This window comes from Lupinus angustifolius, chromosome LG17 (assembly GCF_001865875.1).
Source record: "Lupinus angustifolius cultivar Tanjil chromosome LG17, LupAngTanjil_v1.0, whole genome shotgun sequence".
Classification (NCBI taxonomy): domain Eukaryota; kingdom Viridiplantae; phylum Streptophyta; class Magnoliopsida; order Fabales; family Fabaceae; genus Lupinus; species Lupinus angustifolius.
In genome coordinates this window covers 20,413,976-20,426,598 of record NC_032025.1, presented here as the reverse complement: position 1 = coordinate 20,426,598, position 12,623 = coordinate 20,413,976, and the positions used below count along the sequence as shown (strand labels likewise).

Genomic DNA, 12,623 nt, shown 5'->3' with positions numbered 1-12,623 from the left:
CTAACTCAAATTCTACTCATTTGATTTAAAAACTAAGTTTATAAAACTAAATAATGAATCATTTTTTGAATGAGTTTGCATAGGTTCCAGAACCTATGCAAACTCATTCAAAAAACGATTTCATAGATATTGACAAAAAAATGTTTTAACTTAATACATGCACACAAACTATATATACGTGTGTGTGAGAGAGAAGTTTTGTTGTCAGTAAATGTTACTGGTCTTAATTTTCATAAATTTTGAACTTAAAAAGGAAATGCCTTTAAAACTACCCAATCTTTCTTAAACCTGAGCCGAACATCAAATCGATAAAGGTCTCGTATTTGGTTTAACTAGTTTAAACGATTAAATCGTCCGGTCTAACAGGGTGATCCATACATAATTAATAATTTTTATCTATAAATATATAGTTATATATAAATGTAAAACTTTATATAATTAATAATTATGTATAATTATATTGAAGTAGTAACATATTCATCTTTTCTTAGATGGTAGTAAAACAAAATATTAGAGCAATGTTTCATTTTTTAAGTGAACCGTCTGGTTAACTTCCCGTGTTAATTTGGTTTAACAGGTTTAACACGGTCGGACCAGAATTTCTCAGGTTCAAAGCGGTCCAATTCTTATTCGGTTAAGACTGCAATACAGAACCATTTTCAAGTCCGGTCAGCGGTCAGACCGTCCGGTCCGATTCTCACAATACTGAAACCACCCTATTGTATACTTTTTATATAACAAAAGGAAAAAATTACATGTTGTCTAAATTAAAGATATAAATTTGATCTTCCCAGGAACATTATACTGTATTTTTTTTATATTTTATGAAAGGGACATAATTTAATAGTAATAGCAATTTTTTTTCCGATTACTAATTGTTAGCTTAAATGAGATTACATCAGTGAAATAGAATAACTTTTCCTAATATGCTTTGCATTGTTTTAGAAAAAGACAGAAAAAGTAAAAGAAAACAAAGGTGATAAATATTATTCCAATATTTACACTTTATTATAACTAGTGTTTAGGTAGGTACTTCGTGGTTGCCAGTTAATATTACATGATAATTTTTTATGTTTATTATAATGTTTGATTTAAGATAAGATATATGGTTAATTAATGTGTTGGTGATGATTATTTAAGTTTTTTTTTTGTTGTAAAAAATAAACTTTCCTTGCATTTGCACTTTCTTCTCTTTTGCTGGTTCACTTGCACTTTCCTTCAATTATTTAAATGGTTGGTATAAGAAATTGTAATCCTAACTCTTCTATTTCTTTTCATTTATTCCAAAAGAAATTAACTCACAAATAAATTATGAGAGTTAATTATAGTTAACATATGAATGAGAAATGATGTGATGAGAATGTAAAAAAATTTACACTATAATATTAATATCTTTATATTAACATGTACATGAATATATTATAACTAAAATCAATTTACATCTCATATCTTATTATATATAAAACAATAATTATCATTTGAGCTTTGAGTTATATAAAATTTGAGTTTACTCGTTAACCATAGAAAGTATTTTATTATAGTATGTTCCTTGATGTTAAACTTTCTTAGTCAGTTTTGTGAATTTAGGTGATTAAAAATTTTCAGTAGGGTTTGAGTTTGTAACCTATTGAAACTAAATCACAACTGGTGGCGTATTCTAGTATATTTGCACGAGTGATAATATATTTTATATGAATTAATGTCAAATAATTTGTAAATAAAAATATTGATGATTAGCTTATAAAAGATAGTGTATATTTATTTGAATGATGAATCAGAGTTGTGGCGGAATAACATGACATAGAACCAGTTGTATTAAATAAAAAATAAATTAGTATTAAGAAAAGTTTAGAATTCATTGTAATATAAGTTGTATAATACATGTAAGAGATTTTGGAACACTTCTTTGTAAATCACATTTGTTGTTGACTTTAATAGTCGACTATCCTTATTATGTATAAATATCTTTAATCATTTCTTGCTTTAAACTCCTGAAATAGCAACGTATAATTAACCATGACCGAACACCAGTCTAGGTAGATATAAGCTCATACTTTCTAATGATTGTCCTTGAGATTTATTGATTGTCGTAACATACGAAATAATTTTACGAAATTTCCTTCTGATAAGCTTGAAAGGCCATGGACATCGGGCCTGAATAACTTGAATACCCTTTTGACTAAAATTAGTTTTTTTGTGTAACTATATGACATAAGTTAATGAAAACGTGTTTGAATAACATTCTGTTAGTAGTTAATAGTTAATGAGTTGGACATAGAAGAAAGTTGTGGTCATAAAATGTCATGAGTTGTTCCCTTCTTATACAACAACCTTTTCATCATTAATATATTGTCTTTTCTTCTTCTTCTTCTTTCTTTATTTATTCTCTTTCACTCTTCAATTTTCATTGCTTCATTGCTTCTTCAATTCTAATCTAGGTTCTATTTCTCCTTCTTATTCTTATTCTTATTGTCTTTCATTTTATTATGTCTCTCATTATATTTGTCTTTTCAAAATTTGGATTTTTTCTTCAATGGGTTGGTTTAGGATTTAGATGGGTTTCTTGATGAACAATCATTAGATTAAAATTTATGTTCTAGATGTTATAGGAAAAGGGCATGATAGTAATTAAATAATGGTAAAATATATCCAAAATGGTAGGAGAAATCCAATGAAGTGAGAATTTTATACCAATCTTAAGGGTGCATTTACGAGTTGGGTTTTAGAAGGGAATAAAAATAAATGAAATGTTTCAGAGATATGAAATATACTTACACGAGATAACTCTAAAGTATTTCCATTTCTCGTGATATGATTCTAAAGCTTTCATTTCCCTTTATTTTCACTCCAAAACCCAACTTTCAAAATATCATTCTTATGATATTTAGATTTAGGTATGTATCTGGTTAAAGGTATGAAAATATTCTGCCACAAAAAGTTCTATTTTCACATGCATCGATAAAGGCGACTCAGTGCACAAGACTCCTATTTTGTGGGGTATGAGTATGGTAGATATACACGGCCTTAGCTCTGCAAATGGAGAGATTGTTTCCGAGATTTGAATCAATGATCTTATGATCACTAAGCAACAACCTTAGCGTTGTGCTGAACTCCTGAACCTCTCACTTGCTAATCATAATGCTATTAAAATTTACAACATTTTGCTTATTTGTTTTCTAATCCTTTGAACTTTCAGATATTTGGCAAATATTGAAGTGGTGCAAGTTTCAAACCCCTCCATGGAACAAATTGTAGAATCTCCCAAGGTAATTTCTCAATTCAATGTGAAAAAGTGTAATCTAATACTCTAAGAACAAGAACAAATCAGAAGATTGTACTAATATTTATTAATTCCTATAATCAGGGTAGTGATTCTCCAGGAAATGATGGTTCTAACAATCCTTCAAAGCATATCATTGATACAGCAGCACCTATTGAATCTGTCAAAGATGCAGTGTCTAAGTTTGGAGGAAAACTTGGTTGGAGAGGGCTTCAAACCCAGAGTTTGGAGGTATATTGCTTGGATTTTCTTGATGCTTACAGTTTTGTTTTCGGGTATTTTTTTGTATAACCAAAAGTATCCTCTTATCTTATGGGTAAGAACGGTGATTTAAATTGGGCCGTAATATTGCGGTTGCGGTGACTGCCGCATCACATCACAATTGTAGTGTGATTCCGAATTACAGTGATGCGGCCGCATCGGGCTGCAATGCAATCACGTCGGACCACATTTGGACCATATCAGGCCGTATCGAATTCAAAAAATAGTTTTTTAATCACAAAATAATTCACACTGCAACGGCCGCAATCTGCATCGCAACAGCCGCAATTGCAGTAACCGCAACCGTTATCACAATCGCGGCCGCAATTTAAAACAGTGGGTAAGAAACTATTCTCTTTCGGGGTGCGTGGCTTCCCTTCCCAACAAGTATCAATCTCAGGAATCGAACATCTGACCTTTTGGTCTATCTGGGGATTTAGTGGGGTTTTAGACTACTAGCCGAATGCCTTGTTGGTGTTTTCGGTTGGTATTGCATGCATTTGACCATTGGTTTTGTTTAATTGTTTATGTTTACTGGCTCATCAGAGAAGCAAGCTTGAAGGACAAGATTTTGGAAAACCAGATAACACAGAGGAATTGGAAAGCATTAAGAAACTCATTGAAGAACTCAAAGTTAAATTAGAAAAGGTAGAAAGAGAAGAGGGTGAGGCAAAACAAGAGGTCGAAATTGCGAGTCTCAAAATCGAAGAGATGGAGCAGGATATTGTCAATGAAGCTAGTATTGAAGCCAATATACAAGTTGAGACTGAGAAAGCAAGACATGCTGCCGCGGTCTCGGATTTGGAAATTATCCGAAGGGAGCTAGACTCATTGAATAAGGAGTATGCTTCTATGGTCAGTGAAAGGGATATAGCTGTGAAAAAGTCAGAAGAGGCTGTCGCTGAATCCGAGGAAGTTGAAAAGGAACTGGAAGATTTGGCTGCTGAGTTGATTGCAACAAAGGAGTCATTGGAATCGACACGAGCAGCGCAATTGGATGCAGAAGAACAAAGATTACGAGTCGTGGATGAAGAAACTCGCAACTTAAAGGTAGAATTTGAACAAGCAGAAGAGGAGTTTCAAAGACTCAACCAACAAGTTTCCTCAGCAATGGTTCTCAAATCTAAATTGGATGCATCTTCCTCTTTACTGCTTGATTTGAAAGCTGAATTAGCTGCATATATGGAATCTAAAATAAAAGAGGAAGGCATCGAAGAAGAACGTAAAAAGGAGCTCGAGGAATTAAAACTGAACATAGAGAAAGCAAATGCTGAGGTTAACAGCTTGAGGGAAGCTTCCGAGTCACTAAAATCGAAACTAGAACTAGAGAAGTCATTGCTCATTGACCTCAAGCAAAGTGAGGAAACAGCTTCTGCTGCAGTTTTAACTCTTCGAGAAGAACTAGAGAAGACTCGGTCTGCAATAGCGTGCCTCAAGATGAAAGAGGAAGAAGCAAGAGATATGATGATTGAATTGCCGAAGAAACTTCAGCAAGCGGCACAAGATGCTGATGAGGCCAAATCACTTGCTCAGGCTGCTCAGCAAGAGCTTGTTGAAGCACAAGAAGAAGCTGAGCAAGCCAAGGCCAGAGCAAGTACATTGGAAACCAGATTAGTAGCAACACAGATGGAGATAGAAGCTAGCAATGTTTCTAAAAGGTTGGCGAAAGAATCGATTTCCGCATTGGAGAAGAGCGAATCAAGTAGAAGCAACAATGACATGGACTATTCCAATGTGGTGACAATCACACTGGACGAGTATCACGAGCTCAGTAAGCGAAGCTATAAGGCCGAGGAGCAAGCTAAAGCGAGGGTTGCGGCTGCTAATTCTCAAATTGAGATGGCTAAGGAGTCTGAGCTAAGAAGCTTGGAGAGGTTGGAGGAACTGAATGAAGAGTTGGCCGTGAGAAGGGAATCGTTGAACATTGCAGCCGAGAAGGCGAGACAAGGGAAGTTAGCTGTAGAAGATGAGTTAAGAACATGGAAAACCGAACAAGAGCAACAAAGAAATGACATGACTACTATTGCAGCAGCAACATCGACTGATCCGGTACATGATTTATTAAGCTCAAAGGACAAAACTCCTCCGAATGATGGTGAAACCGGATCAGCCCCGGATACAAAGAGCAACAAGAAGAAGAAGAAATCATTGTTTCCTTCAAAGGTTGTTATGTTCTTTACAAAGAGAAAAACTCACCCAACCAAGTAAATGTAACCTCAAGAGATTGTGTATTGGCTTCAAACTGTATGAATTTGTTTGTTATTTGGTTCAATGAAAAAGTATAATCATTTATTGTATATAAGGATACAATGTTATTTTCCCTTCACAAAACAAGATAAACATGATTTATAATACACTCTAAATATAAAATTCAATGCAGAAAATGAATACTTAACTATAGGATATATAAATACTTGGAAAAAATGGAAGTGATAAAGTCATACTGAACCCTGCACATGTTCAAACTTATGTTTTTGGGCAGAGGGAAAATGTTGTTAAGGTGAATGTTACTAATATCGGAAATCGTATTGAGTAAGGAACTAGTCTTTTTCAGGGGACGTGGTTTTCTCTCACAGTAAGTGTCATTCTTAGAAATCAAACACATGACATTTTTTGTTATCCCGAAGATCTAGCAGAACCTTACGTTGCTTAACCGCTAGATCAATACCGTGTTGGTAAACCTATTGAGTTTGGATAACAATCTTGAACCATACTAATTTTTTTTGGATTATAGTTTGATAACTACATAAACTTCGAAAAAAAAATTATATCACAATTCAATCTCTTATCCTTTACAGTTTATTTTCAATCATTATTGACTCTTCAAATACAATAATCTGAATAAATGATAGATAATGCAGTAATTATATATATCTTTACACCTTTAGATATTACACTCATAATATATTACAATCAAGGCATTAATTTCCTTATCTAATATTCATATTTGTTCATGATTTTTCCATACCATAATATAAAGATTTATCATATAGTTATATAAAACTTGACTCCCAAGATAATAAAATTCTACAATACACTTCTCCTTTCCCCTTATGACCCAAGATTATTGAAAGCTCTATATTGTAGTGTTCTTTTATTTATTTTATCACGATTTACCTTTAACATTTTCTATATGAAGCTATATAAATTGGGAAAAAGAGTATCACTATAGAAACAATATTTACAATAAATTCAAAAAAATGTGCATAGTAAATATCCTAGTTCATAGGCTAAATGAAAGGCCTTTATTGGCATTGAAAGTGAACAACTAGGAAATCCCAAATAAATAGTCAAGAATAAAAGTTTTGTCACGCTTTCTCTCATCATTTAAAAAAAAGAAAGAAAAACACATTAATTATAATAAAAGAAGTTACGATAAATATAGGAAAAATTTAATTTAAGCATCAGGCTCTATCCCAAAACAATTAGATTTTAACGATTAATATAAAAATATTACGTTTTGTTTTTATTTATATGAGATTGTATGATTAGTTGGAGACAGAGAATAAGACACACTTAATGCCGAGATGGGTCTAAAGAAAGATAACAAGACAAAACCACAAAAATATTGTTCCTTGAAAGATAACCCCTACGCAATGTAAATATTAAAATTGTTATATACTCATTTACATCTTTAACTCACATACCAAATATTTTTTGGGTGATATATAATGCATTAGCAGACGGAGAAAAAGATATATATACTGAGAGTGTAAGAGTTTTTATACTGTCACTCAATTATCTACCATTCATTTTCAATTATGTTTGACTTTTCACAAAAAGTAATTCAAATGAAGAGTAGATGATGCACTGATTGTACATAATTTTTTACATTGTCAGTGCATCAATATTATACTCTATCAGATATTAACTAACATAAAAAGTAATTTACATGAAGAGAAGTTGATGCAATTACTAACACACATCCCATTTGTTAAAAGAATAGTGAGATTTGATCTTAAAGAAGTTAATTACATGTGAAAATAATATTTGAAAACCATTTTATTGGATTTTTAAGAAACATTGCAATTCCATTTTCTGTAATTCATGCAGATTGCAATTCCTTTATGTCACTGTTGTTTGAATAATTATTGAAATCAGAATGCTTTATTTATATTCCAATTGAGTGAAGAATCGTGTTACATATCATTGTTATCTATTTCATAATGACAAATATTAACTTTTGATTCTCTTCCATTAGTGCGGTTTTTTTTTTAATCAAACTTAATAAAGAGGAAATTGGTATATATTATTTTTTATTTATCCTTGATCTTATGTAAGTGAATGGTATAAACTAAGGCTAAAAACAAGCTGAACCGAGTTGAACCAGAGTTCAGTTCGATAAGGATTGGTTCGGCTCGAAACTTGACTTGAGTTTGATACAAGTTATTTTTTTAGACCGAGTTAGGTTTGATTATAGTTCACGAATTGTTCGACTCAATTTGATTGGTTCATTTGGACAACTTAAATAGTTAATTAATATCTAAAAAATACTACAAAAAGTTTTATACATATAAATATAATCATGTTTAGATATATAATAACAATAAATATAAAAAATAATGCACAAGTTATAATAGGCATAAAAATTAGTTTATATATATATATATCAAATTAGCTCACGAACTCAACGAGTTAAACTGTATCCAACTCAAGTTTGGTTCGTTTATTTAACGAGCTCAATTTCTAACTCAAGTTTGGCTCATTTGGTTCATGAATTAAGTTTATCGAACTAAATAACGAATTGAATTTCAAACGAATACCAAGTTGCTACGGTTCATTGTCTCTAGTATAAATTATTATTGATGTGAAAACAATAATCAACGTTTTATGAAAATAAAATTAATAACTTAAATTGAGTGTAAATGAAAAAAAAAATGATTACATTGGTGTAGGTATATTCCTCTACTAATATAAAAATTAAGTTTTCATTCAGATAACACTTGATAAGTTAAAATTGCATAGAAAATAATATTACAATATTGATATGTGTTCCTAGGCTGATCAATTGACTCGGCAAAAAGTGTAGAATACAATTTGGTAGGATCTTGATAGAAGTGGATAAATGCATGTCAAATGAAATGTTTTTTTCCTTCAAAAAGAACTTGGAATGGCAATTAATCAGAATAATATTTTAATACTAGAAACCTATAGTATGAGAAATGTGTTCTTTAGCGTCCGTTTACGAGTTGAGTTTTATAGGAGAACTGGAAAAGAATGGTAATGTAAGACTGAAGAGTCTTGCAATACACTGATAAGATAGTTTCTCTTTCTTTCCATCCAAAACTCAATTCACAGACATACCCTATGGGCATACTACAAAAAAGTTGCATAAAGAAGAAGAAAATAATGAAGTCCAAGATCCTCAGAATGAAACTAATGTCATACAGCTTCAGTATAGTCCAAAACCAACCAAGAGGGTAGTGTCAAACACCCTCAAATGTGAAAGGGAGAGTTTCAAACAAAACACCAAGCAAAGATGGTCCAAGCAAATTCAGAAGGTTGATCATAAGCATTTGTAGATAAATAATGCATAATGTTCTTATCACTCTATAAGATTGTATAATGGAAAACAGGTTTTCCCAGGATGTTTTTGATGAAAATAGACATAAAAAAGCATATGACATGGTAGATTAGAATTTTGTTGAGACAATGTTGGAAGATCTGAAATCCCCTAACAAAACCTCTCAATGGGTTATGGCTTGCATCAGGAGTCATAGCTTCTCTATTTGTCTGAGACAGTGATTTCCTATCACCCTTGATTTTTGCTTTGGTAATGGACATGCTAACTAGAAAGTTGAAGATAGCAAAGCATGGATAATCAGGTTAAGGTCTCATTGCTGATTGTTAGAACATTTTTTTGCAAAGATCAGATTAAATCAGTGCAATTTGTCATGAATGCAATTCTGAACTTCTCAACAAAACTTGGCTTAAAAAGAGGTCAGAACAAGCATTTTACATGAAACTGGTTTGCAATGTGCAAGTTTTCCTATGAAATACTTAGGAGTGCCAATTTCTCCCCATAGATGGTCAAATAGTGATTGTGATGCTTTGGTACAGAAGGTTACTAGTAGAATGAATGCATAGAAAACTAGACATTTATCCTACATGGGAAGATGCTCATGTCTTTACATGTATATTGGGCAAAGATATTCCTGATTCCTAAAAGTTGCTCAAGAAAATTGAGATGAAATGTGGAGAGTTTCTCTGGGAGAATTATTGAGAAGAAAATTGGAAGACGAATATATCAGGAATCTATAACATAAGGGATGGATACAAGTGGCTTAGTGGTGATGAAGCAAATGACAGATTCTCATGGAAAACTTGGAGCAAAAGCAGTGTCCCAGAGCATAGATTTATTTTTTGGTTGACCCTTCAGAAGAATTTACTCACTAGGGACATATTGTTAATGATGAATAATTTTCCAGTTAATGATCCTAAAAATGCTATGGAATCTACTCATTTGTTCTTTGCTGTCCTTGGTCCATGGAGTTTCTCACTCAACTCTGCTCTTGGCTTGGCATTGCCAATTGGAAGTATAGATGGTATTCATGAAGGGATTGGCTATGTTTTAGTTTGAAAAGAAGGGAAGAGCTTTAACATGTTGCTTGGGGTTGCTCCATTGTTTCTGAATACACGTGGAGGGAGATAAATGCTCGAATTTTCTCTCTGGAAAGAAAAGAGCCAAAAGCAATGTTCTGCTAGGTGAGGTCGATTACATGGATCGAACAACATCATAATGATCTATCATAAATCATGTTTTAACCAAAAGCAACATTCCAGCTAGCAAAAATAGATTTAGCTATTAGACTTTTTATGGTTTTCCTTCTTTAAGAGATTAGCACAATGTAACCATCTATGACAGGATTAAAGCTTCAGTTTAGACACTCATGTTATATGATTTCAGAAGAATCCTTCATAGAAGGTGGCTTCCTAGTCATATAATTATGCTATTTGTCCTAATAGTTTGCTTGTAGTTATGATTATCTCTCTACCAAAAACTAATTGAATTTACTTGAAGTTTATTAAATACTTGGAAGTATAATTATTAGCAATAGTAGTATCTCTTTCTAATAGACTGTAATACTATAAATGATCATCTTCATAATACAAACAAGAATTTGACCTTTTGTTTGGTTAGGTTATCTTCCTGTAATGCAGCATGGAGCAGGAGGTTAGATCCCGAGGAGCCTCCGTCTGTACCCTCTATTGAGTTCCATTACTCATTACCCACAGGCTGATCATCACGGCTGGACCTAAGATTCTCGTTTTCCGGTGCTTCTCCAAGTTGCTCCTGAAAAACCATTATATCATAACCATATAGCATGTGAGTCTTTGAATGAATCATTGAGGATATTAAAAACAGAATTCGGAATGTCACACACTCTCAAGTAGCACATCTAGGCCTTATTCTTTATTTTTCTTTTCTTTTCTTTTTTCTTCTTTGAATCAGGGTTCAAATGTGTGTAAATCAGTTGTTATGGACTTATTGTCTGGTACTATTTGGTCTGGGCACTATTCCATGTAGCAGAATAGACTGAGAAAATATAAATAAATAAAAATATGAAAGCATGTCCAGATTTCAAAATCACCTTGAGGGCTGTATTCTCAGAGATTAGTTGTTCATACTCCATGCTGATCCGGCTCAATTCTGAACGGAGAGAAGCATTTTCTTCTTTCAAAGCCTCAGCACGCTGAGCTAGTTCATCACATTCGGCCTGAGAATGGCAAACATAAACAGGAATTTGAAATATGACAACGATGTGACATGGAATCATAAGCAGGAAAAGATTATACTGTCACCTGCTTGCGCAACCTGGATCTGCGAGCAGATTCCCTGTTAGACTGCTTCCGCTTTTGTCTTTTCAGCTCTCTATCATCCTAAAAGTTAAGAACAGAAGATAAAGATTTAAGGAAGAGGTTTTGAGAAAATACTAACAAAAAAAGAAAATAACCTGTTGACAAAGTTAACCTGTAGCCAAGGTTGTGAGTGGACACTATCCCGTGACCCAGCAGCAACCATCCCTCCAGAAACTGCTGTAGAAGGAACCTTTCCATGCAGCGCAGGAATAGTGGATGAAATTGGTGTACCCCAATAATCCATTCCTATATTTAAATTAGTTGTAGGACCAGGAACTGCCCCATGAGCACCATCAGCAGAGGTAGGCACAATAGACATAGTTTGGTTATGAGCATGCACTGAACTACCATTTTGAGATGGTTCATCTGTAATACAGAAAAAGTAAAAGATGTTTTTCAGCTGTAAGACACGTACTTTTTTGGGTACAAACATGACGCATACTTTATGTAGAAAATATTTCTGAATATAACCATGTCTGACCTTCAAAAGAATCATGCCTCTCCCCAGATTTCAATTGAGAGTCCTACAAAACCCATTGAAATAAATACCAAGGGTAACTACCAGGCAGTTGAAGAGCACAAAACAAAAAATAAATGACTTATCATGTACATCACGATGTGAACCGTATAGAATGCCACCTCTATATCAAGATACAGTAAATGTCTTTAGTGAAGATCAATCTAAATTTTCTCAGAGTTCTTTTATACAAGGCAGATCCACATCATTTCAGTTCAATATGATGAAACTATGTGAATATATATAAACACCAATGGCTTTAGTGTGTATGGATCGTCAATTTTTATATTCAAGATAACTTTAATCAAAATCTTTCTGAAAGAGCTAAAAAACATAATTCCTTCAAAATAAGTTGCAAAACCAAACAACCTATACAATAAACCAGCTCTGCCGTAATGAAATATGATACTTAAAACATTGGAACATATATCAATTCATATACCTATTCGTCTGTAAAATTGCAATCAGTAATCACAACGAATTTCAAAACCTATTAATATATGAAGCCAATCTAACATTGATAGAGCTAGATGCACAACAAACACCTGAATACTTATTTTATTTATGAAAATGGAGGAGTTTCCACAGAAACAGTGGAGATAACTCTGGAAACTAGAAGGAAATACAAGAAAGAAAATATCTCTCAACTCCCATAACCGAGATCCCTAGCCACAATGGCCGAAATTCACTCCAAAATTCTGGTCT

The 12,623-nt window shown here is 33.0% G+C and overlaps 2 protein-coding genes across 2 annotated transcripts in view; one reads left to right on the top strand and one right to left on the bottom strand.

The window, feature by feature from the left end:
* LOC109330482 (protein WEAK CHLOROPLAST MOVEMENT UNDER BLUE LIGHT 1-like) lies at positions 2,364-5,807 on the top strand. Its single transcript, XM_019564674.1, has 4 exons — positions 2,364-2,438; positions 3,197-3,266; positions 3,365-3,511; positions 4,088-5,807. The coding sequence occupies exons 2-4, from the start codon at positions 3,240-3,242 to the stop codon at positions 5,747-5,749; spliced, it is 1,836 nt and encodes a 611-aa protein (XP_019420219.1). The 5' UTR covers positions 2,364-2,438; positions 3,197-3,239; the 3' UTR covers positions 5,750-5,807.
* LOC109331858 (bZIP transcription factor 16-like) overlaps positions 10,534-12,623 on the bottom strand; it is a 7,072-nt gene continuing 4,982 nt past the window's right edge. The window contains exons 9-13 of the mRNA XM_019566626.1: positions 11,883-11,925; positions 11,514-11,767; positions 11,345-11,422; positions 11,134-11,259; positions 10,534-10,835 (exon numbers count right to left, since the gene is read on the bottom strand). Coding sequence (XP_019422171.1) covers positions 10,761-10,835; positions 11,134-11,259; positions 11,345-11,422; positions 11,514-11,767; positions 11,883-11,925 — 576 coding nt within the window. The 3' untranslated portion in view covers positions 10,534-10,760. The remainder of the gene's footprint in view (positions 10,836-11,133; positions 11,260-11,344; positions 11,423-11,513; positions 11,768-11,882; positions 11,926-12,623) is intronic.

Bases quoted from the DNA above. Each gene is read 5' to 3' on its own strand.
- LOC109330482 (XM_019564674.1), top strand. From the start codon at position 3,240: ATGGAACAAATTGTAGAATCTCCCAAG. The intron at 3,267-3,364 runs GTAATTTCTCAA...TCCTATAATCAG, and splicing joins AAATTGTAGAATCTCCCAAG to GGTAGTGATTCTCCAGGAAA. The intron at 3,512-4,087 runs GTATATTGCTTG...CTGGCTCATCAG, and splicing joins TTCAAACCCAGAGTTTGGAG to AGAAGCAAGCTTGAAGGACA.